Raw genomic sequence first — 25631 nt, forward strand, 5'->3', positions numbered from 1 at the left:
CAAGTAAATAACTGAAACTGTGTAAGCCTCGGTTCCCTCATCTGTTAGAATGGGGAGAATGGCAGCTGACTCTTGATGATGAAAAGAGGTAAGGTCCTACTTGTGTGTGAGATGATTATAAACATAATCACTTATTAAATGAATGAGTGGTTGCAGCTGCTGCTAAGTTGCTTCAGTCGTGTCTGACTCTGTGTGACCCCATAGATGGCAGCCCATCAGGCTCCTCTGTCCCTGGGATTCTCCAGGCAAGAATACTGGAGTGGGTTGCCATTTCCTTCTCCAATGCATGCCTGCATGCTAAGTCACTTCAGTTATGTCTGACTCTGTGCGACCCTATGGACAGCAGCCCTCCAGGCTCCTCTGTCCATGGGATTCTCTAGGCAAGAATACTGAAGTGGGTTGCCATTTCCTTCTCCAGAATGAGTGGTTAGTCACATGTAATTTTTAAAGATAGAACTCTATTTTGCATGGTGTGAGCATGTTTATATATTTTGAATAGACAGGACACTTTTCTGGACATGATAGGAGATCCCAAATCCTGGACTGTTTTGTTACTGCGTCCTTCAAGTCTCTTTGGGGAATCTGATCAAACGAGAATAAATGTGACACTCTAACTTGTATACAGATTGTCATACTAAGTATTAACGCCAGAGAAGTTGGGAGAATGTAGAGGTTGCTGAGGGTGCAGTTGGTTAAGGAGTTGGGAGCAGGATAGGCTTTGAGCTGGAAATCTGAATTGGTGACGCAAAGGCAGACAAAGTGGTACCTTTGTCACACAGTGATGCCCAGGGAGAGTGGAGCCTGGCTTGCCTGGCAAACCGGGGTGAGAACAAAGGCTCTGAATTCCAGGACCTCAGAAGTGCAGAGGTGGCACTGTGCCAACAATGGGATTAGAACATGGTGTTAGCCCCTCATTTAGAAAAGCAAGGGAGAAGCTCACTGGGGGATAGTCCAGGCTCTGGGTGCTCATTCTGGTTAAGATTCTTTAGATGCACATCAGATTCCAGCTCTGCCACCTTAGAACTGTAGCCTCTGGCCACTTCCCAGCCTCCCTCAACCTCCATTTCTTCTGTAAAGTGGTAATTATAGGTTTGTCCTGAGGACTTGTAGAGATAATGTTCCTGACATACTTACAATGGCTGCTACTGCTAAGTCACTTCAGTCGTGTCCGACTCTGTGCGACCCCATAGACGGCAGCCCACCAGGCTCACCCGTCCCTGGGATTCTCCAGGCAAGAACACTGGAGTGGGTTGCCATTTCCTTCTCCAATACATGAAAATGAAAAGTGAAAGTGAAGTCGCTCAGTCGTGTCCGACTCTTCTCGACCCCATGAACTGCAGCCCACCAGGCTCCTCTGTCCATGGGATTTTCCAGGCAAGAGTACTGGAGTGGGGTGCCATTGCCTTCTCTGGCTAGTTCTCAACCAAATGACAAGAGTAGTATTCTCATAGTGGGCAAGATAGTTGAGGTTGCATTCAGTTTAAAGCAGAAACCTTCATCTGGTCATTTCCTAGTAAAGTTAATCATTTTGGTAACGGCAGGCTTCAACTCAGTTAATCCAGGGTCTCTTTCTCTCCCCCTTGTCCCTGGTGGTGTGTACTAGCAGAGAGGGTACGCAGTATTGCAGCACTGGGTGGGGGGCGCTGGTCTGTGCACCTCCCCTGCCCCCCGCTTCACACTGGTGACCGGAGGGGCTGGTGGCCTGCAGTTACATGGTCCAGCCTGGCTGTCCCCCTTGATCAGGACCACGAGGAAGAGTTCGCTTTCTCTCCACTTGGGCTCTTTGCCTGTGTTTCTCCTCTCTCTCTCTCTCTCTCTCTCTCTCTCTGTCTCTCTCTCGATGATGTCCAGCCTGCCCCCTGGGAGTGTGGAGGAGCTACGGTTGCCTTCCATCGTGTCTCAGATGCTGCAGGAGACTCTGGGCTCTTCTTAGGGCTTCCCATCTTCCAAAGCACCATCCAGCCATTTCCATTCTGCTCTCCCTGGGCCATTGTGTGGCAGGCTCCATCTGTGAAATTCCCCTTCCCGGAGCTCCAGAGAGAAAGTGGCGCAGTGCCTCAGTCTGGCCCTGTATATCCCCAAGCTCCCGGGACGAGGGTCTGTCCTCCTTCCTCCCCAGATGTGGCCCAGCATGGCCATACAATCACATCTTACGCTCGTCTCTCCTCCCAGGCATAGGTCATATCCTTGGGGAAGGGGGGAGATCAGTGCAGAAAACTCTGTCTCCAGTAAGCCTTCCTTTCCAACCTATTTCTCTCCTAGACTTTGGCTTTTCTTTTGACTTGGAAACAAAGCATTTGATATCTTTGTTCTCTGCATCTTTTATGGCTGGAGCGGCTGCAGATTCCTGTTTTTCCAGGTTGCACCTCAGGTCTGGTGTAATTGTGACCAGTGCCCGCCCCTCACCCCCCGCAATTCACTCTCAAAAATTTTCCTGCTTGGGATGATTCATAATATAAACCCCTGGGTTAGAGTCGAATTCCCCTTGCCATGGGAACAACTCCCCAGCTTCCTCAGTGGCAGGCCCTGGTTCCTGAGAGAGAGAAGCGGGAGTGGGAAGGGAGACAGAGGAACCACTTTCCTGTAGATCCGCAAAGGGCCCGCCGGCTGGTTGGGGTGCGGCAGTGTCGATGTCAGAACCAGATCCTCCCAGCTCTGCTGGTGGTGCGCCACGCTTGTGGTCGTCGCTGTTTGAGGAGCAGGGCCGCCAAGCCTTGAAACCGGGCTTCCGACTTTGGTGTCCTGCCCCGGCGCTGACCCCACGTCCCTTTCCCGCGGTGTCGCCGGCGGCCGGGCCTCTGACCAGCCTTCTCCCTGTGGCGTGTCCCTCCCTACAGGGCTTCACCTTCGGCAAAGCGGGCGAGATCCTCACCAGGCGGCTGCGGTACCTGGTTTTCAGGTCGATGCTGAGGCAGGTAGGTCTGCCGGGGATGGCGCCCGGGGGGTGTGCACTGTGCCCTGTGGGCAGGCGCTGGGATTGCTGTTGGGGCCGCAGAGCGAGCCCGGGGTGCTCTGCTGGGGATGGGCTCGGGACCAGGGTCCCCGCGCGCCAGATGGCGTCTCCCAGGCGGGCTCCCCTCCGCCCTCCGCCTCAGCAGCTGCAGGCGGAGGAGATGGAAGCAATATTCCGTGCCCTCACATCCCTCTCCTCTCCTTCTTTCCTTCTCTCCCCGGGAGACCCGTGATGCTCGTGTTTATTCCTGCCAAGAGGTGCCCTCTGAACCCTTTGTTTCCACAGATCAAAAGTCAGCCCCGCGGCCCACTTGCTGCTGCTTGGTTTCTGTGCAGGGGCTTGGCTGATAGACTCGTTCCAGCTGCACTGTTACTAGCGGATAGTGACTTAGGTCTCCCACACTGGGCACCTCCCAGGCCCTGACAGCACGTGGATGTGAATGTTTCTCAGGGGAAGGGGGAGGGGGGTCCTACACATGTCACTCAAAGCAGATCAGTTCAAAGGGTCTTTAACAATCACGCACATTTTGCCTGTGACTTTGTAACTTTACATTTTAAAAGCACTAATACGGTGATACTTCAGAAGAATGCCTCAGATACACCTGGGGAGATGGGGCAGGGTTTAAACCCTGGCTCATAAGTATAATGACCCCCTGCTGCTTAAAAACAAGCCGTGTTTATGGGGATTGCTGGCTTGGGACTGACAGAGCCAGGACCAAGTCCAGTGAGTGAGAGAGCACTGTTTGGTGTAGGGCCTCTTGTCAGGATTTTCAGTCAGACGGTATTTATAACAGATCCGAACTAGACTCAGGGCCTGGGCCCAGGGCTAAAATGCCCCATTCCCCTGCCAGGCCGTAGGCCGACTCCTAGGCCCCTTATACTTTGGATTTGAGCTGAGGATTTGTGTCATACCGTCTCCACCAATTATTCAGTCCGGCCATCATGCATTAAGTGCCTTCTGCTTACAAGGCATAATACTAGGTATTGTAAGGTCTTCAAGTCAGAGTGGTGCCTGTATATGTGGCAGCTGTGTTCCAATGGGGGAGATACTTAAGCACTTAACAATTTTTAAAAATCAAATGCATATGTACTATAATAAATTATAATGCATTATAATTCATTTTTTCTTAAATATTTGATAAATGCTGCTTTAACTGCAAATCAGAGTTAAGGTAAGTTCTTAGGACCTTAGTTATTTTTGTAACAGACACAAACTGAGACACTCACAATATTTTTAGTGTTTTTGTATTTAAAAGTGTAAGTGGTTTTATAAAGAAAATCCTTTTTTATGTTGAGTGTTAAACTTTAATCTAGACTTCTTTGGTTTATTTTTTTTTTTTAACCCGATTCATTTATTTGGCCATAAACTATAGTCAGCTGTTTATTTGACTTCTCTATTTGAATGTCTATTAAGAATTTCATACCAAATGTCTCCAAAACAGCTTTGGACACCCCTCCCACCCTTTGCCAAAGGGCTTACTCCTCACCTAGACCTCCCCAATATCAGTAAATGGCCCCTCCATTCTGCCAGTTGCTCAGGTTAAAGTCCTAGGAGTTGTCCTTGTCTCCTCTTCTTTGTCCGATATTACAACAGCCTCCTAACCTGTCTCACTGCCTCAATCCTTATCCTAGTTCACTCATTCATTGCCCAAGAACCAGAATCATTCTTCTAAGATAAAAGTTAAATCACATCCCTCTGCTTAAAAGCTGCTGAAAGTTGCCCATATCTCTCAGGGTAAAATCTGGAATCTTGGTTTTTTTTGTCCACGTGATGCAGCTTGTGGGATCTTAGTTCTCTGACCAGGGATTGAACCCAGGCCCTCAGCAGTGAAAGCGTGGAGTCCTAGCCACTGGACCACCAGGGAATTCCCCAAATTTGGAATCTTTGCCTTTGCCAGTAAAGTCACAAACTCTGTGTCCCCACTACCTCCCCAGACCTCATCTCCTAGAGCTTCACCTCCTTCCCCATACACAGTCTACTCTCTACACATTGGCTGACATAAGTGGATATGGGGTAGGGAAGAGGGAGAGCCCAGTGAGCATGGATGTCTGTCCTGAGGAAGAGGCAGCTTCTGTACATTTACATGGAGGTGCTTTTAAGGCTGGTGATGACCTTTACGCTTTCTTGCTTGTATGTGAGCAGATCAAAAATGCCTCTGCCTCGGGGCTTTTGCACGTGCTGTCCCTTCCTTGTCCAGATACTCTCATCCCTCTCCGTACTCAGGTCTCTGCTCAAAGGTCACCTGAGAAGGCCTTCTCACTCACCTCCCCAGTCTATAAAATGGTGCCGCCCCCTCTTCTTTTCCCTTCTTACCCCATTCTGGTTTTCTCCCTAGCATTATTACCCCTTGGCATGGTGTATATTAATTTGTGGCGTCTGTCCCTGGAATCTGCTTCATGAAAGCAGCAAGTCTGTCATTTTTGTTCACTGTTGAATAGGTCCAACACCTGGCAATTATGTTTGGAACAGAGTAGGCACTCAAAAAAATTTTTATTTGAGAAATGTTCTTTTTATGACTTTATTAAGTCCTTTTCTTATCTATTCAGTGTCAAATCCTAAGTGCTTAATGTAGGGGATAAGGGCACCCTGTGAGTCTCTTGAGCTGAAGGTCTCATGCGTCAGGCTTTGAGATAATGAAATGAGTTTCTCTGCCACAGGATGTGAGCTGGTTCGATGACCCTAAAAACACCACGGGAGCATTGACGACCAGGCTTGCCAATGACGCCGCTCAAGTTAAAGGGGTATGACTGCCTCCTTTCTGCTGTGATTGTCCTAATGGGCCATTTAGAATTTGAGCATGAAACTAATTCTCTCGCTACAGTTAATTCTCATCATCATTTAGAAAATGTCAAACCTTTAACCTATGCGATATAGCATGTGTCTTATGGAAAAAATATTATCTGTTTAAATATCATATGCTGTATCACTATAACAGTGATGACTTTTGAGCTTTGTTTTGTTATTTTCTTATTCATGGCATATCTTATTCATGGCATAATCTACATACATGTAGAAGGATAATTATTTAAAAAGGAAGTATTTATCAGTGTATCATGCAAGCCCAGTCTTTTTTTTTTTAATCTTTTCAGTCTGTTTTAATGCTTTGCTAATCCCCAGAAAATTGTAATTGCTACTGAAAAAAAGTGTGTGTAGTTGCTGTAAGAAAATTTAGGGGCACTGAATTCAGAGGGGAGGGAAGAAAATTTAGACAAAGGTTGAAAGAAATGAAACGAGTATGAAAAAACTAAAACAAGGGTAAAAGGAACAATTGTATCAGACTATAAAACTTAAATTCTGCTGCTACATGAATCTCTTTAATTAATATAACTAGAAACTATTAGACCAGTAGGTTTTGATTGGTGGGTAAAGTGACAGTTTCTTCTTTAACTGCACCACATGTGCAAACTAAGTTGCTTCAGTCGTGTCTGAGTCTTTGCGACCCTATGGACTGCGGCCCGCCAGGCTCCTCTGTCCATGAGGATTCTCCAGGCAAGAATACTGGAGTGGGTTTCCATGCCCTCCTCCAGGGGATCTTCCTGACCCAGGGACTGAGCCCACGTCTGTTACATCTCCTGCATTGGCAGGCGGGTTCTTTACCACTAGTGCCACCTGGTCTATTTATGACAAAAATCCACAGGATGATGGAGTTTGTCTTAACCTTGTTGCACTCTTGGGCTCTGGCTTTAGAATGTTACCTACCCTCCTCCTCATTGAAAAACTTCCGGCTTCTAGTAATCTATGCTCTCCCATGGAGTGTTCTAGAGACTCTTTTTCTGTATGAGGAATAAATATTGGGACGGTGAATGTGTCATTAGAATAAAGAACAGTAACCAGTGCAATGTCACCAGAAGCATTTAATCATACTATGCCAAGGGGCTTACTTCCCCGCCAGCTTAAGGTTCTAGGTTTTTTGGATGTACATTTTCATGTACATTAAAGAAGCACTTTAATCCATTTTACTTATTTCCGTGGCCTTGGCTGCCGTCCTCAGTGAAACGTTTATGTGTATGGAAGCTTAGGTACCGGAGTAATTTGTCTGCTGTGAACTTGCGGGATGTTCTGAGTGCTTCTTGCAGTCGGGTGCTGTGGGAAATGAGTTCTGAGTAGGGCTTGTGGATACTGAAAAAGGAACAGTCTCCATCTTGCCTGTGCCACAGACTCTTTTCAGATTATAACCCTTGACTTTGAAATTGAAAATGTGCAAATACAGAGCTGATTTGAAAGGCCACTCCACTCTGACTTATGCCAGATACGGCTAAACCTCCCTTTATATAAGCTCAGTGATGGCATCAGATAAAAATAAATGCTCTATGTGCCGTTTCTTGCAGCCCTGGTGCAATTCCTTGGTATGGAATTTAATTCTAGAGCTATTGGTAGTTTTGTAATACTGTTTCCCCCTAGTTACTGGTTTGGTGTTTGTATCAACATAAGTTTCAAATGATTTCAGAAGGTTGACATTGAGGCAGGGGGCTGGGAAAGAATTCTGTCTTAAAACTCAGAGTCGCCAGAAGCTTTGGTTATTAATCAATGTACCTAGTCATTTTGGGGTTGGGAAAAATTTGACCAGGGCCCCAGAGGTGGAAATGACCATTCTAGACTGTTCTCCATCATTAATCTTTCCCTGAGAATGGCCCCACTCAAGCAGAGGAAATTTGGAGAGTTGATAAGACATGGGCCAGAGCAGGAATTTGGAAAGGCTTGAGGTTGTGGGGCGTTTCCAGGGTAAGGGAGAGAAGTGTAGAGCAGTGAAGTGAATTGACTTTGTATTTTGACTTCTGACTTTTCAGTTGGAAATAACTGAATGCTTCTGACAGTTGTGTTTCAGGCTCCTTCTGGCATGTAAACTGAAGGTTCTGATGCCTGCTTAGTATCATAAATTTAAATTCCATAACATTCAGCTCTGTATATTTTTTCTGAACATAGTCTCTCTGGCTCTAGCTCAGTCGTGTCCAACTCTTTCGCGACCCCATGGACTGTAGCTCACCAGGCTCCTCTGTCCATGGGATTCTCCAGGCAAGGATACTGGAGCGGGTTACCATTTCCTACTCCAGGGTATCTTCCCAACCCAGGAATGAAACCGCAGTCTCCTGCATTGACAGGTGGATTCTTGACCACTGTACCACCTGGGAAGCCCTGTAAACACAATAAGCATCTCAAATAAGCCACAAAATATCTGGATACCCTCAATGATCAATATTAGGCTTAAATTATGGGTAGTTATACATCTAACATTGGAAATTTCCAACAGTCCCAGTTGAACGTAATTGTCAGACTATTTTATCTTGCTAATTTGCAGAGCTTGCATTAGGGATCATGGTGTCATTTTTTAATGAAAAGTTTTGTGGTCTTAAAAAATCAAATGAGATAGAAATATGTAATTGAACTCTGAATTATTGACCTACTTTCAATATTTATTTGGAGGTCATGAAAATCCTCATCTGGGAAACCAAATAAAGTTACATGTAAACTTTTACTACTAACTTATTAGATCATAACCGAGGAGATGAGATTTTCACAAAGCTGAATTTTCACAATCTCTAAGAAAATGCATAAGCGTGGACTTTAGAGATGATCGGAAGGTATCTCTCTAACACTGTTTTCTGTGTGTTTTGCAGGCTATAGGCTCCAGGCTTGCTGTAATTACTCAGAATATTGCAAATCTTGGCACAGGCATTATTATATCCCTCATCTATGGCTGGCAGTTAACACTTCTCCTGTTAGCAATTGTACCCATCATTGCAGTAGCAGGAGTTATTGAAATGAAAATGTTGTCTGGACAAGCCCTGAAAGATAAGAAAGAACTGGAAGGTGCTGGGAAGGTGAGTCAAATGAGATAACATTTCTGACCTGGGTAAGTAAAATATTCTAAGCAGTGTTGTTCTGTTAGTCGTGGCTACTTTCTGTGCTCTGAGGATGGCTTTTGTTTTTGTTTATTTGGCTGTGCTGAGTCTTCGTTGCGGCCTGTGAACTTAGTTACAGCGTGTGGGATCTTAGTCCCTGGACCAGGGATTGAACCTTGGCCCCTGGCGTTAGGAGCACAGGGGTCTTAAGCACTGGACCACCAGGGAAGTCCCTGAGAATGTTTTTATAACCATTCCTCAAAGCAGTCTTATTTGACACTTATTCAGCAGATTGCAAACTGAAGAAAAGTAGCAAAACAAATTCTTAGACTCACAGACTGAAGACTAATTTTGTTGGACTTTTCTAGTTACAATTGTTTTCATATCACTTTTTATCCTTCCTTCCCCTTTCTCCAGAAATCCATTGCTTTATTGAGGAAAGGAGGCCTATTTAATTAGATGTGGGGAGGGGAGATTTTAAAAACTTGAAAAGCCTTAAAGGTATTCACTCTAACTGGCTAAAATATCATCCCTCTTTCCCTTTCATTACGCCTCCTCCCTTCATGTTACTTGTGTTTGCCATCTGTTAATGTTGTTTTTAGTCACTCACTCATGTCCGACTGTTTGCAACCCCATGGACTATAGTCTGCCAAGCTCCTCTGTCCATGGGATTTCCCAGGCAAGAATAACTGGAGTGGGTTGTCATTTCCTTCTCCAGGAGGTCTTCCCAGCCCAGGGATCGAACCTGCGTCTCCTATGTTTCCTGTATTGGCAAGCGAATTCTTTACTACTGACTGAATCACCTGGGAAGCCCCGTTTACCCTTTATCCTAACATATTTTGCTGGGGGTGGAGGAACCATGTTGCATGCTTGCCTGTTTGTTATTGTTGCTTGATTTGCATTTTGAATCTCCCCTTTTTTTCCCAAAAAGTTTTACTTTATATTGGAGTATAGTTGATTAACACTGTTGTGTTAGTTTGAGGTGTGCAACAAAGTGATTCAGTTATACATGTATCTGTTCTTTGTCAAATTCTTTCTTCATTTAGGTTTTTACCGAGTTTTGAGTAGAGTTGTTGTTTTGAACAGATGCATGTATGGCAGTTGCTCTACTCCTCAGGGAGGCCTGTGTGATAGGTTCTTCTATTAGCTCCTTTCGCAGGTGAGGCTGAGGCACAGGCAGGTAATGCCACAGTGCCTCAGAGCTCATAAGTTTCAGAGCCACGATTCAAACGCAGACAGTCATGCTCCCAAGTTGTACCTCAGTTAAGAAACAAAGAGGTCTTTGACATATACAGACTACCATGTGTAAAATACATAGCTGGTAGGAAGCTGCTGTTTAACACAGGTAACTCAACTCAGTGCCCTGTGCTGACCTAGAGGAGTAGGACAGGGGGGAAGCGGAGGCTCAGAAGGAAGGTGGTAAAGCAGTTATCCTCCACTAAAGAAAAATAAAACAGAGGTCTGCTGATGGTGGGGCATAGTCTGATATCACATGATCTGTATCATTGCAGAAACGAGTGGTCAGAGCCGAGCTCCCTCAGAACTAGGCCTACCGTCTAGGATAGGGTGACATCTACCCGTGGACCCTCCAAGGTGCCTAAGACTCAAGGCAGCGACCCGGGCAGATCCAGTGGCCTTGGGTCCTTTGTCTCTGGACCAGGCACCTCACCAATAAGGATGATGAAAAGCGTCCTTTGATTGGTTATCAGCACTCTCACTTCTTCCTTTGCCTCCCTGCTATCTCCTCTGACTTTTTGTACCCTGTGTCCTTGGGATTCCTTCAGGAAACTTCTTTGGATCAGCTTTAGTGCTTCTCAGTGATTGTCTGGGGGAGAAAGTCCTCATGTGAGGTTTCCTTTGGTCCTGAAGTCCAGCAGCATGGTGCTGGCCCTCAGACGTTGGCTCTGGTCAGGCCCAGGTGACGTCAGCCCCTGGCAGGGAGTCCGTCCTGTGACCAGTCACTTCGTTTAATCCTGTACTTTGTGGGATTTTCCCCTATGGTGTTGATTCATCTAATGAGAAGATGAAAAAACGTGCATCCAAAGCAAGTGCATTACTGTTTCTAGTGTCATCGTTTATGGAGGTGTTCAAAGTGTCCCAGAGAGGAGGTTTCGGTTGTTTGTAGGAAGATGACCAGTCGGAAGCTGGTTCATTGTAAGCCACAGGTTTTCATCTTCAAAGTATTGCATTAGCTTTAAAACTCTGGTCATTTGTTGGAAGTGGGGGGGGTGAAGGGGTGCAGATGGAAACATATGTTTGAGAATAGCAGGTTTTCTGGATAAAGGTCGGGAGTGGGGTAAATGCTCTAAATCGGTGGTTCATGAGAGAGAGAGAAAAGCAGATAGGGGAAGTGATTGCTGCACCAACCAGTCTATGAAATAGTAAAAGTCAGCTCCCATCTGATCGTCATTCTCAGGCTACCACTTGTTGATGGTTTATTATATACCATGCATCATGCTAAGAATGCTACCTGTTCTCACTTGATACTCTCAGTAACCCTTTTGAATTACCCTGTTAGATCATAAAACTCAGGGTTCAGAGGAGTCAGGTAACTTGCCCAAAGTCGCATAGCAGCAGCCTAATTGGTCTGTCTGTCCACTTTTTATATTTGTCTGACAGAGGCCACAGTCATCTCTTATAAACATAAATAAGATCTTGCTAACCTCCACCCGTCCAGTGACTTGTGATCACACTGGCAATAAAATCTGACAGAATGTGGTCCACTGGAGAAGGTAATGGCAAACCACTTCAGTATTCTTGCCTTGAGAACCCCGTGAACAGTATGAAAAGGCAAAAAGATAGGACACAGAAAGATGAACTCCCCAAGTTGCTAGGTGCCCAATATGCTACTGGAGATCAGTGGAGAAATAACTCCAGAAAGAATGAGGGAATGGAGCCAAAGCAAAACAACACCCAGTTGTGGTTGGGACTGGTGATAGAAGCAAGGTCCAATGCTGTAAAGAGCAATATTGTGTAGGAACCTGGAACGTTAGGTCCATGAATCAAGGCAAATCGAAAGTGGTCAAACAGGAGATGGCAAGAGTGAAGATCAACATTCTAGCAATCAGTGAACTAAGATGGACTGGAATGGGTGAATTTAACTCAGATGACCATTGTAAATCTACTACTGTGGGCAGGAATCCCTTAGAAGAAATGGAGTAGCCATCCTAGTCAACAAAAGAGTCTGAAATGCAGTATTGGATGCAATCTCAAAAATGACAGAATGATCTCTGTTCGTTTCCAAAGCAAACCATTGAATATCATGATAATCCAAGTCTATGCCCCAACCAGTAACGCTGAAGAAGCTGAAATTGAACAGTTCTATGAAGACCTACAAGACCTTCTAGAACTAACACCCAAAAAAGATGTCCTTTTCATTATAGGGGACTGGAATGCAAAAGTAGGAAGTCAAGAAACACCTGGAGTAACAGGCAAATTTGGCCTTGGAATACGGAATGAAGCAGAGCAAAGGCTAATAGAGTTCTGCCAAGAGAACGCACTGGTCATAGCAAACGCCCTCTTCCAGCAACACAAGAGAAGAGTCTAACATGGACATAATCAGATGGTCAACAATGAAATCAGATTGATTATATTCTTTGCTGCCAAAGATGGAGAAGCTCTATACAGTCATAAAACCGGGAGCTGACTGTGGCTCAGATCATAAACTCCTTATTGCCAAATTCAGACTTAAATTGAAGAAAGTAGAGAAAACCACTAGACCATTCAGATATGACCTAAATCAAATTCCTTATGATTATACAGTGGAAGTGAGAAATAGATTCAAGGGACTAGATCTGATAGACAGAGTGCCTGATGCACTATGAATGGAAGTTCCTGACATTGTAAAGAGACAGGAATAAAGACAATCTCCAAAAAAAAAGAAATGCAAAAAAGCAAAATGGCTGTCTGAGGAGGCCTTACAAATAGCTGTGAAAGAAGGGAAGTGAAAAGCAAAGGAGAAAAGGAGAGATATACCCATTTGAATGCATTTGAGTTCCAAAGAATAGCATTCAATACCCATTGAATGCATTTGAGTTCCAGAAAATAGCAAGGAGAGATAAGAAAGCCTTCCTCAGTGATCAGTGCAAAGAAATAGAGGAAGACAATAGAATGGGAAAGACTGGAGATCTCTTCAAGAAAATTAGAGATACCAAGGGAACATTTCATGCAAAGATGGGCTCAAGAAAAGACAGAAATGGTAGGGACCTAACAGAAGCAGAAGATATCAAGAAGAGGTGGCAAGAATACACAGAAGAACTGTACAAAAAGATCTTCACGACCCAGATAATCACGATGGTGTGATCACTCACCTAGAGCCAGACATCCTGGAATGTGAAGTCAAGTGGGCCTTAGAAAGCATCACTACAAACAAAGCTAGTGGAGGTGATGGAATTCCAGTTGAGCTAGTTCAAATCCTAAAAGATGGTGCTGTGAAAGTACTGCATTCAATATGCCAGCAAATTTGGAAAACTCTGCAGTGGCCACAGGACTGGAAAAGGTCAGTTTTCATTCCAATCCCAAAGAAAGGCAATGCCAAAGAATGCTTAAACTACCGCACAGTTGCACTCATCTCACGCAATTAAAGTAATGCTCAAAATTCTCCAAGCCAGGCTTCAGCAATACGTGAACCATGAATTTCCAGATGTTCAAGCTGGTTTTAGAAAAGGCAGAGGAAGCAGAGATCAAATTGCCAACATCCGCTGGATCATGGAAAAAGCAAGAGAGTTCAGAAAAACATCTATTTCTGCTTTATTGACTATACCAAAGCCTTTCACTGTGTGGATCACAATAAACTGTGGAAAATTCTTCAAGAGATGGGAATACCAGACCACCTGACCTGCCTCTTGAGAAACCTGTATGCAGGTCAGGAAGCAACAGTTAGAACCAGACATGGAACAACAGACTGGTTCCGAATAGGAAAAGGAGTATGTCAAGGCTGTGTATTGTCACCCTGCTTATTTAACTTATATGCAGAGTACATCATGAGAAATGCTGGGCTGGAGGAAGCACAGGCAGGAATCAAGACTGCCGGGAGAAATATCAATAACCCCAGATATGCAGATGACAACAGCCTTATGGCAGAAAGTGAAGAGGAACTCAAGAGCCCGTTGCTGAAAGTGAAAGAGGAGAATGAAAAAGTTGGTTTAAAGCCCAACATTCCGAAAACTAAGATCATGGCATCTGGTCCCATCACTTCATTGAAAGAGATGGGGAAACAGTGGAAACAGTGACTGACTTTATTTTGGGGGACTCCAGAATCACTGCAGATGGTGATTGCAGCCATGAAATTAAAAGACACTTGCTCCTTAGAAGGAAAGTCATGACCAACCTAGATAGCATATTGAAAAGCAGAGACATTACTTTGTCAACAAAGGTCCGTGTAGTCAAGGCTATGGTTTTTCCAGTAGTTATGTATGGATGTGAGTTGGACTATAAAGAAAGCTGAGCACCAAAGAATTGATGCTTTTGAACTGTGGTGTTCGAGAAGACTCTTTAGAGTCCCCTGGGCTGCAAGGAGATCCAACCAGTCCATCCTAAAGGAAAGAGGTCCTGAACATTCATTGGAAGGACTGATGCTGAAGCTCAAACTTTGATAGTTTGACCACCTGATGCGGAGAGCTGACTCATTTGAAAAGACCCTGATGCTGGGAAAGATTGAGGGCAGGAGGAGAAGGGGATGACAGAGGAGGAGATGGTTGGGTGGCATCACTGACTCGATGGCCATGCGTTTTGGTGAACTCCGGGAGTTGGTGATGGATAGGGAGGCCTGCGTGCTGTGGTTCATGGGGTAGCAAAGAGTTGGACACAACTGAGCGACTGAACTGAACCGAACCTCCACCCCTCTAGTGACTTCTGATCACACTGGCAATAGAATCAACCCTGGATTATTAAACTCTGCATGACTCAGCCCATGATGACTTCTCTGACCCTGTCTTGCTCTGCTGTCTCCCTCATCCACCTGCCCTGGCCTCATGGGCCTTCTTTCCGGTCCTACAAAATTCCAAGCTGGTTCCCTCTGGTCTTCATAGCTCTTCTGAGAGGTCTCTCCTGACATTCGAATTCATTACTGACACTTTTCTGCACTTAATGTTTCTTTCCCACTTGTTTATTGATTGATGACCGTCTTCCCTACTAAGGTGGGGACCAGTATCATATCTGTTGTTCCCCTTAAAAGGACGGAGCAGGGCCAGGATTGCAGAGCAGGACAGTGTGATGTCAGAGCCGGCTCCTAAAACCTCTACACTTCTCGTGGTCTCTGCTCCATTGATTTCTGTCATATTATTCACGAATGAACATTTTTATAGAATAGATGCTTTTTCTTTTTTAGAAATAAAAGCTGTAATCACACTTGAGTTTCTACAAGGGTAGGAGGAGAAGTGTGAGGTTTTTCAGGAAACCTGTGCATATTTTTTGCATTCCTAAAAATCATTTAGTACATGATGGTTTCTGAGGGAAACCCAGTGCTATTGATATTTCCTCCTCTTGAATTACAACGTCCCTTTCCTCATAGTGGTTACTGAATCTCTATGTAAAATTTGGAGTAAATGAACCTTCAAGGGTACAGAATAGTAATTAAGCCTTTTCCTAATTTCTTCTTGTGTGACAAGATGAAGATGATTGTGCAGTTTTTATATTATTTTACTCACTATTCAAGGTGTGCAACTCATGAACTCTCACTTTTATTGGGCTCTCCACACACAATAAAGTGATGATGTTACAAACCAAACAATACACACACTGGCATAAGAAAAAATGTGCCCAGAAATAAGTATTTCTTAAAATCATTACATTGAAATTCACAGTGAAGTCTGTTTTGTTTCAGCAGACAGTTTTAAAGTTTGCTGAATTTTCTTAACTAATGCAAAAAAAGCCTCTTTTCTGTGTTTGAAGCCTCATAAATGGAAATATTTCTACCAATGATCATCTCTGAGGGTTTGACTGGAGGTGGATTTTTTCTTCTAACTTTTTGCTTTCTGCAGTGTTAGTGTTTTCTAAAATAAGTATAATTTTTATAATATGTAAATAATTGCATAAAATATTTTAACATAAGTTGAATCTGGACATTTCCCTGTATTTGTTAGTAGCTTATGGTAAACTTAATTCATTCTTGTTGGCCTGCTGGGTCAGAACATAATAATTTTAACTTTATTTTTAAAATACTTTTTTTGTTTTTAAGAATATGGTATTAATTTCTTTCTTCTAGTAGCCTTTTGCATTAGTCTTTAAAACCAACAACATCATATCAAATATTCACTATTATCTTTAAAGGTAGGTATTGGTGTAGGATTCAGTAAAGAATCAGTGAGAGTTTGGGTTTGTGATTTTTGTTTTGCCATAAATCACTCTAATATAATTGAATTTGTCTGTATTAGAGTCAGTTCTGACCAGGGAAGAGGCCAGAGAAAGGAAGAACATCTTAATATGGGTAATTTCTCATAGTGATTTATAATTTAGACTTACAATCTAAAACTTATTTCTCTTAAAATTAGAGTTAAAAGGGACTCCAGAGACCCTCTTGTCTACCCTCATTTTATAGATGAGAACAGACAGACAGATGTTTTAAGGTCCCACGCTGAAGCAGGCTGAAGTATCATTTTGTATTGTATACTGGTGATTTCTGTATTTTCTATAGGCTTTTTACCCAGACTCTAAAAAGTGGTAAATGATGTTTGTGTCCTAATGAGATAGCCTTGTTAGAAGTTAACTTTCAACTAAAACATAATCGAATGATAGTAACTTTCTGGAAAACAAAGTGTTAATGTGTGCTGTACTCCTTAAAAATTAGTTTATTTTCTTTGATCTTGTTAACTCACTTTTAAGAATGTCTAAGACAATAATTTAATATGGACATAAATGTGCAAGGATGTTTTCACAGCATTCTTTTTAATAAGAATTGAAAACTTAGTTCAGTAAAAGCTTTGTTCAGTGGCCCTTTAAACAACTCATTGTTAATATATATATTTAATAACCTTGGAAAAGGCTCTTGATATTTGTTAAAGTAAAAAATAAGGCTGTAAAGCCAAACATAGAACCTCAGCCCAGTTTTGTTAAACAGGTATATTTTTAGAAAATAACAGCATGTAAGGTATTATGTAAAATACACTAATATGTAATTTTTCATTACCTTCTTTATCTTTTCAATATTTTCCAAATATTCTTTAGTTGTCTCAAGTGGCAATTATGCAGAGAAAAATATAAACATTATATATATTTAATAATAGCAATTATAATGATACTATAATAATTTATATATAATAATTATGAACTGAAAATGTGACCATCATAGAAGAAAGAGCACTTCAATAGAGGTAAAATACTGAGTTCTCAGGTTACTTTCGCTCCTGTAAAGCTATGTGGCTTTAGGTAAGGGCCTTCATCTGTGGACACTTGAGAATCTCTTTCTGCAGAGAGGAGTTTAAATTAGCTCATGTTCTTTCCAGATCTAAAACTCAATTTGATAACATACTTAGTATCTCTTTCCATAGCAAAGAAACTCAGAGGTCATAATAAATATTATTTAATATATAATATTAATCTCTCTATTGGAATTCCAACTCGTTGCCACTGCTGGCTTTTGTACCTTTAGTGACGGAGTGTTCTCTGTTACAGATTGCCACTGAAGCGATAGAAAACTTCCGGACTGTTGTTTCTTTGACTCGGGAGGAGAGGTTTGAATATATGTATGCCCAGAGTTTGCAGGTACCATACAGGTAATAGCCACTGACGAGTAGGAGGGGAGTATGGGGACTTTTTCAATCATCAGGTTTGTTTTCAGGAAAATTAGTTTGACCAGAAGGTAGGGAGTAAGTGGAGAGACTTCTAGAAGGGAACCAATTGGGAAGCAGTTGTAATTCTCCAAGAGAGGAATCACAGGACCTCACCTAAGGCAAGGACGTCTCTGAGGTAGATCCAGTGAGAACAGGTAACCGAGGGCAGGGGAGGGAGCGAGGATACTGAGAATGGCTCTGACCCTGTGTTTGCGTGATGACCCTACTACATCATCCTGCTGGGAGTGAGTTCTTTGTGGAACGTGAAATTTGGGGTGTCTGTGAGGCTTGAGGGTGTGGTGCTTCCTGAGGACACCCTCCCTTCCTTGTTCTCTTTACCTGTCTCCAGTGCAGACCCTTTGTCCTTTAATGAACTCACGGTGAGTGCTCTAAAAAGTGACGTGGATACGAGCAGGCCCGACCTCTTTGACTCTTTTGTTTCTTATACGATGAACAGATTTGGGTTTTATAGTAGACCCTTTTTATAGGAAAAAAATTGCTTAAAGCCCAGTCCTCGAAACAGAAGCTGAGCTGCTCTGCTTGAAACAGGCCCACTCACCAGTCTGCGCCCACACCACCCAGCTCCATGTGGCTCAAAACCACATGTGTTAACTCCCTGGGGGCGCCTTCCCTAAACCCCCAGAGGGTTGCTGCTGCTAATTCGCTTCAGTCCTCTCCGACTCTGTGGGACCCCATAGATGGCAGCCCACCAGGCTCCCCGTCCCTGGGATTCTCCAGGCAAGAACACTGGAGTGGGTTGCCATTTCCTTCTCCAATGCATGAAAGTGAAAAGTGAAAGTGAAGTCGCTCAGTCGTGTCCGACTCTTAGCGACCCCATGGACTGCAGCCTACCAGGTTCCTCCATCCATGGGATTCTCCAGGCAAGAACACTGGAGTGGGGTGCCACTGGTGCCTCCTCATTTCTTGCTGTAACATGTTACAAGGGAAACTTCCACTGCATGAGTCATCCAGCTCAGCTCCTGGGTCCCCAAGGTCAAGAACACAGCTGGCACCTCTGCGTGGCCCTTCACGTCCCTGCAGCTCATGGTGTTGGGTCAACACGTGTTGAGTGATTGTTCAGTGTAGAGTACATATATGTTACATGTCCACGGGTGGGGGGGAGGGAAGGAGTGCACTAACCCCTAACGAACTCTTGTCCTTGGCTTATTTTACCTTGACCTCAACACTTCGAGGTGTGGTTAGTTCTCCATTAAAGTGGAGATGTGATGACCAAACTTAGGGTTTTGGAAATGAAACCCATTTTGTCTGCTATGCCACCATCCCCTACTGCTAACGCATCAAAGATTATGTTTTAAGGACTGAGAAATGAAAGTCAAGTAAATGTCAGAATGTCTTCTTTTCAGAAACTCTTTGAGGAAAGCACATGTCTTTGGAATTACATTTGCCTTCACCCAGGCAATGATGTATTTCTCCTATGCTGGCTGTTTCCGGTTTGGTGCCTACTTGGTGGCGCAAGGCATCATGGAGTTTCAGGATGTTCTCTTGTAAGTACGGGGCTCCTATTGACAGTCGGGCTCTAGAAATGAAACCAAGGTGCATCTGCTTCATGTCTGGATAGGAAGCCTTACTGTGGAGCTTCATGAAGAGATTTTGGTGATTCAGAAGTTGGCGTTTTGCCTCTGAGTTTCCGTGTGTTACCCTGAAAGCATCCCATTTCATTTGGGGAATTGGCATCTGCCCTTCTCCCCAGTACTGACTCACACATTTGACATTCTCAAATACATGGCTCGGTGGGGTTGTGATTCATCAAGGGGTTTCCAGCAGGTCTGGGTGTTTGGGAAGAAGCCTCACCCAGAGTCAAGTACCTAGTTCCTTTGAGAAGATTCTGAACAGGGCAGCTAAAGAATAGATGTGGAGCACTGAGTTCTGAGAGCTCTGGAATATTCTAGGATACATTTGCTTTGCTTAATAAGAGAAAAGGAATTAGAAGGTAAGAGCTGGAGAAATTGAGGAATGAAAAAGGAAAGCTCTATGGAAATATCTGGCTCATCACTGTGAAATGCAGAAGATTGTACCTGAGTCAGAAGACAGGCCTGGACTTCCTTCTAAAATACTGAATATACAGTTAAACTAAAATATGTGGTTTGGTAGTGAAAAGTGAGTGTAATTTTTCTGAGTGTCTTGATTTGGTGATGTCTGAGCTGCCCTTTCATAACATACCATAATCAGGGTGACACAGTTTTATAGTTAAACCAGCATCATTGAAACTTGGAAGGATGTGTCAGTATATTTACATCCTATTTAGACATTGATTTGTGCATGCATTCCAGGTTTCTCAGGATGACCCCAACAGAAGATTGTAAAATTTCCACTCAACCTTTCTCTGACAGATGACATGCAGGTGCTCTTTATAACTATGGCCAAAGGATTGTAATCAGGCTTCACTGGTATTGGTGCTTCGATTAGATAATTATTTTATAATTATTTCTTTGAAAGTGAAAGTGTAGTCTCTCAGTCGTGTCCGACTCTTTGCAATCCTATGGACTGTAGCCCACCAGGCTTCTCTGTCCATGGGATTTTCCAGGCAAGAATACTGGAGTGGGTTGCCATGTCCATCTCCAGGGTATCTTCCGGACTCAGGGATTGAACTCAGTTCAGTTCAGTCGCTCAGTCATGTCCGACTCTTTGCGACCCCATGAACCGCAGGCCTCCCTGTCCATCACCAACTCCTGGAGTCCACCCAAACCCATGTACATTGAGTCGGTGATACCATCCAACCATCTCATCCTCTGTCGTCCCCTTCTCCTGCCCTCAATCTTTCCCAACATCAGGGTCTTTTCAAATGAGTCAGCTCTTCGCATCAGGTGGCCAAAGTATTGGAGTTTCAGCTTCAACATCATTCCTTCCAATGAACACCCAGGACTGATCTCCTTTAGGTTGGACTGGTTGGATCTCCTTGCAGCCCAAGGAACTCTGAAGAGTCTTCTCCAACACCACAGTTCACAAGCATTGCAGGAAGACTCTTAACTGTCTAAGTCACCAGAGAATCCAAATTAGTGCTTTACTCTGAGGTTAAGGTATTCAACTGATGGAAGTTACTGACTCTTGGATTGTTAGATTCAGAAAATCAGTCTTCTGAGTAAGGGATAGGGGAGACCTGTCTGAAGAGTTATCTGTTTGAAAAAGATCCCACAGGTCTAGATAAGCAGACCAAATGAACCATCTGAGTGATTTGTTCAGAGGTGTGTAGAAACAGCGCTGTGGGCTCCGTTGGCTCAGGCATAGAGCCCAAAGAAACAGACCTGATGGACTCATGGTATGATCCTGGGAAGATCCCCAGTGTTGTATCGGTTCTAGGCCTACTGTTTAAAAAGACATTTTGATCAATGTGTCCAGAGAAGGGCAGCTGGAATGTTGGGAGTGAAAGGAGTTACCAAAGATGCAAAGGGCTTTTTAAATAATATTCCAGTTCTTTGAAGGGCAGTATTAGGCAAAAGGATGTACATTTCTCTTTGATTAACAAAAGACTTCCTTTAGCAAACTTCCTCCTTCCTGAAACAAAGGATGGGAGCTGGCCTGGGGTGTGCGCCCTGGCACAAACTTGGAGAGCTGGACTTGACATCCTGTGAAGTCCTTCCCGACTTGAAGCTGCTATGATTCCCATGATGTAGATTAAGAATGGCGATGCAGGGACTTCCTTGGTGATCCAGTGGTTAGGATTCAGTTGCTTTCTATACTGTGGCCTGGGTTCGATCCCTAAGGGGAGCTAAGATCTCAGAAGCTGCAGCATGGCCAAAAAAAAACCCAAAAAGAACTCAGTGCATCTTGAGACCAGCACACTATGTGGCTGTTTAAGGAACTCTCTTGTTTGCTGCATGGCTCACAGCTTTTCTAAGACTCTGATCCAATTCCAGCAAAACTGCCTGTATCCGTTATTGATGGCCACAGATACTGCTGCAAGACAGCCACCCGCTAGCCCCCAGGAATGTACAATAGTGAATATATGTTCTTGGCTCTGAAGTCTGGGGTCAGCCAGGCAGTTCTGCTGTCTGGCCTAGGCAGAGGAGATCTCAGCTGGGCTCACACGTGTGTGCAGTGAGCAGTGGGGTCCACACAACACTCTTCTGTCCGTGCCTTGTCCTCCAGCCAGCCAGCTGGGCTTGTGGTTGTGGCGGAATGAGAGAGACAGGAGCACACAAGGCCCCCTGAATTGTAGGCTTGGAGCTGGAAACGGTCACTTCCACCACATCCTGTTGGCCAGAGCAAGTCCCAAGGCCAACCCAGATTCCAAGGGTAGGAAGACAAATTCCACTTCTTCCATGGAGAGGCTGCAAGGTCACATTATAAGAAGGCGAAAACCCAGAGAGAGGTGAAACGTGGGGTCATTTTACAATCAGTTAACCACACTGATATGAACTTATAAGGAAACGGTTGTTTTATTCTTTGACTAATGTGTTGGGATTCTTCGAGGTAGCGCTCTCAGGTTGTAGAAGTGCCACCCTTTGGGCATTGCAGTCGTTAACTCTTGACACATTTTGTCTTTGTTGTTGGCAGAGTGTTCTCAGCTATTGTCTTTGGTGCCATGGCTGTGGGACAGGTCAGTTCATTTGCTCCTGACTATGCCAAGGCCAAAGTGTCAGCAGCCCACGTCATCAATATCATTGAAAAAATTCCTCTGATCGACAGCTACAGCACAGAAGGCCTAAAGCCGGTCAGTTTCGTGTTTTGATTACGTGACCTGCTCCTAACTGATGAATGAATGTATTCTAAGTGGAACTTTAATAAAATCTGTGCTTTTACTTGCTGGTAGTAAAATGAAACTTTCTTGATCAGGGGTTCATTTTAATAAATGCTGATAATATTGATACATGTTAACATCTAGTACTTTTATATAACAGAGCCACAGGGATATAGGAATACTGCCCATTTTATACACAAATCCTGCGAATCAGGTTTTATTATGTATAGGTAATTCTGTTATAGCTTTGGGTTATCACGTTTGTATTGTGTTAATGAGACATGCTGTGGAAACGCTGACCCTTTTAGATCTGTATTACTTTCTAGCAGTTACAACTGAAGCTTGATTGCAATCCAAGGTCGCTGCCCTCTGATACCTGGCAGTACAGAGGATTGGCTCTAAAGTCAGTTTTCAGGATTGCAGCAATGAAATTTACTGTTACTGTCCTGATTTTAGAGTACAGTGGAAGGAAATGTGGCATTTAATGACGTCGTGTTCAACTACCCCACTCGACCCGACATCCCGGTGCTTCGGGGGCTGAGCCTGGAGGTGAAGAAGGGCCAGACGCTGGCCCTGGTGGGCAGCAGCGGCTGCGGGAAGAGCACGGTCGTCCAGCTCCTGGAGCGGTTCTATGACCCCTTGGCTGGCACAGTGGTGAGCGCACTATTTTCTTTAGTTTTTTGTGGAGTGTAGTTGATTTACAATATTGTGTTAGTTTCAGGTGTACGACAAAGCAGCTCAGTTACACATATACATATATCCACGCTTTTTTCAGATTCTTTACCCATGCAGGTTGTTACAGAATATTGAGTGGAGTTCCCTCAACAGGAGGTCCTTGTCAGCTATCTGTTTTATATATAGAGGATTGTGTGTGCTAATCCCACGCTCCTAATTTATCCTTCTCCAACATGTTTCCCCTTTGGTAACCATAAGTGTGTTTTCGAAATCTGAGAGTCTTCTTTCTGTTTTGTAAAGTTCATTTGTATAATTTTAAAAAATTAGATTCCACGTGAGTGATAGCATATGATATTTGCCTTTCTCTGTGTGAATTACTTCATTTAGTTATAATCTCTAGGTCCTTCTGAGCATCCTTTCTTGTTCAGCTCATTCCAAATTTTTCGTCTTCTTAATGCCTAGATGTATTTAATTCTCGACCATAAGCCATGGCTTTATAAACCTTTAAACAGTGGCCTGACCTCCTTGACATAGTCTCAAAGCTGTGTCCACTGTTCCAGCCAATTTGTCCAACTTTTCCCTCAACTCTACTACCTTCCCCTCCTCGACAGGCAGCCTTTTTGCCTGCCGTCCCCCTTCCCTTGGTCTCAGTTACATGAGAGGATCGGCGGGGGCCGGGGGGTTGGGGGGTGGACATCCAGAAAGGCAGAGGAGGGGCGCTGAGAGAAGCCAGATGGAAGCCCGGTATGGCAAGGAGAAGGCGGTCCCCAGTGGCAGATGCCGTGGAGAGACGAGGTACGGTGAAGACTGAAAAGACGTGGGAGGAGCTGGCAGTTAATGGGCTGCTTCTGACCTTTCACAGTCTCCTGAGTGAAGTGATGGTGGGAGAAAACAGTTGAGCGTGGCTGAGGTGTGGTTAGGAGGGAAACGGAGACGAGGTGTGTGGAGATTAGCAGCAGATCAAAGGAGAGGGAAGGAAAATACAACTGGGCAGAACCCAGGGAAGACCTTCATCACGGGGAATCTTGAACATTTTTATGGCTGAAGATGGGATAAAACCATTGATGGAGAAAGGAAATTCAGAGACCTTCTAAGGAAAAAAAAAAAAAGCAATATCAACAAATTTGGGAAGTAAATAAAGAACATAGAGGGATTCTCTTTTCTTTCTAAACTAAAAGGGTAAGTGAAGGGTCAGATTGATTCATGGGACATTCAGTAAACTGTCAATGAGTGCCTGTCAGGGACTATCTTAGGCACTGGGAATGAGATAGGCATTGTGAAGGGAGTAGGGACATTATTTATTGTTATTTTTTGGTCGCACTGTGCAGCTTGTGGGATCTTAGTTCCCTGACCAGGGATGGAACCTGGGCCATTGCAGTGAAATTACAAAGTTGTAACCACTGGACCACCAGAGATTTCCCCAAAATAGTAAATTTTGAAATGACTGTAATGGGGACTAGAAAAGAATCATATTAGGAAGGAGTGAAGTTTATAGCAAAACATTTCCATTATGTAGACCTTGAGTTATCGGTTATACTCAGGGGTGACATTCAAAATATTCAACAACTGGAATGGCCTGGGCACTGCCCAACCAGGATGGACACCTGCTTTGTACAGTGAGGTGATGCCCGCCAGCTCCTTATGGGTCCTGCTTGTATTAATGGTTGACATGGAAATAGCATTTTCTACCTGTAGGTGAGGGCTCTTTGCACTTCCTCACAGTAATCACAGTGATCATAAATATCTCTTACTGTATCCAAAGACAGTTGTGCCTTTAGTGAGTCTATTCTGTGACAGTTATGTACGCTTTGTTCTTCTTTAAGCTTGGTTCCTTATTTTTACTACTTCATCACATATCTTCTGTGAATTCTGACTTTATGCTTCAGTTTTATGTTCAAGGTTTGGACAGAGAACTCTCAGTGAAGACCTTCCTGACAAATGAAGCCATCAGAGGAGGAAATGTTGACTCTGAGACAATGATCATGGTCCTTAAGAGACATTTATTAAGCAGCATGTTATATGCTAATCTCTAATGAATTATAGAGGATGATTAAAAATTTTAACCATCTTCCAGTTAAAGAATTTAACTGAAGAGATAGGGCACATCCTTCCATGAGTTAAAGAAGATAGACTTTGGGACGTCTCCGGGGTCCATTGGTTAAGACTCCATGCTTCCAATGTAGGGGACGTGGGTTTGATCCCTAGTGGGGGAAGTAAGATCCCACATGCCACCTGGTGTGGTCAAAAAATTTTTTAAAACAGATGATAAATCTAGAGTTGATTGTTAAAGGGAAACTAGAACTAGAGGCATAAGGCTATATGAGTGTGCAGTCAAGATGTTGTTTGATGAAAGATAATATGAGGTGTGGCTGATAAGTGATTTGTCCCTAATGTAGCATAAGATAAGTTGGGCTTCCCAAGTGGGTAAAAAACCCGCCTGCCAATGTAGGAGGCTCAGGAGACATGAGCTCAGTCCGTGGATCGGGGAGATCCCCTGGAGGAGGGCATGGCAACCTGCTCCAGTATTCTTGCCTGGAGAATCCCCATGGACAGAGCAGCCTGGCGGGCTACTGTCCACGGGGTCACAAAGAGTGGGACACAACAAAAGCAACTAATCATGCACGCATGCAGCACAAGTTGGCTGAAATAGCAGATTTAATTAGAATAATGACTCTCAAACTTGTTTGATTATAACC

The 25631-nt window shown here is 43.9% G+C and overlaps 1 protein-coding gene across 2 annotated transcripts in view; it reads left to right on the plus strand.

Annotated features, from left to right (window-relative positions):
- The window catches only part of ABCB1 (ATP binding cassette subfamily B member 1), a 101693-nt gene that overhangs the window by 65852 nt on the left and 10210 nt on the right, over window positions 1–25631 (plus strand). For both annotated transcript variants that reach the window (XM_061413731.1, XM_061413732.1), the window contains 7 exons: window positions 2838–2915; window positions 5611–5694; window positions 8569–8772; window positions 17404–17504; window positions 18926–19066; window positions 22077–22233; window positions 22717–22914. In XM_061413731.1, the coding sequence (XP_061269715.1) occupies window positions 2838–2915; window positions 5611–5694; window positions 8569–8772; window positions 17404–17504; window positions 18926–19066; window positions 22077–22233; window positions 22717–22914 (963 nt within the window). The remainder of the gene's footprint in view (window positions 1–2837; window positions 2916–5610; window positions 5695–8568; window positions 8773–17403; window positions 17505–18925; window positions 19067–22076; window positions 22234–22716; window positions 22915–25631) is intronic.

This window comes from Bos javanicus, chromosome 4 (assembly GCF_032452875.1).
Source record: "Bos javanicus breed banteng chromosome 4, ARS-OSU_banteng_1.0, whole genome shotgun sequence".
Classification (NCBI taxonomy): Eukaryota; Metazoa; Chordata; class Mammalia; order Artiodactyla; family Bovidae; genus Bos; species Bos javanicus.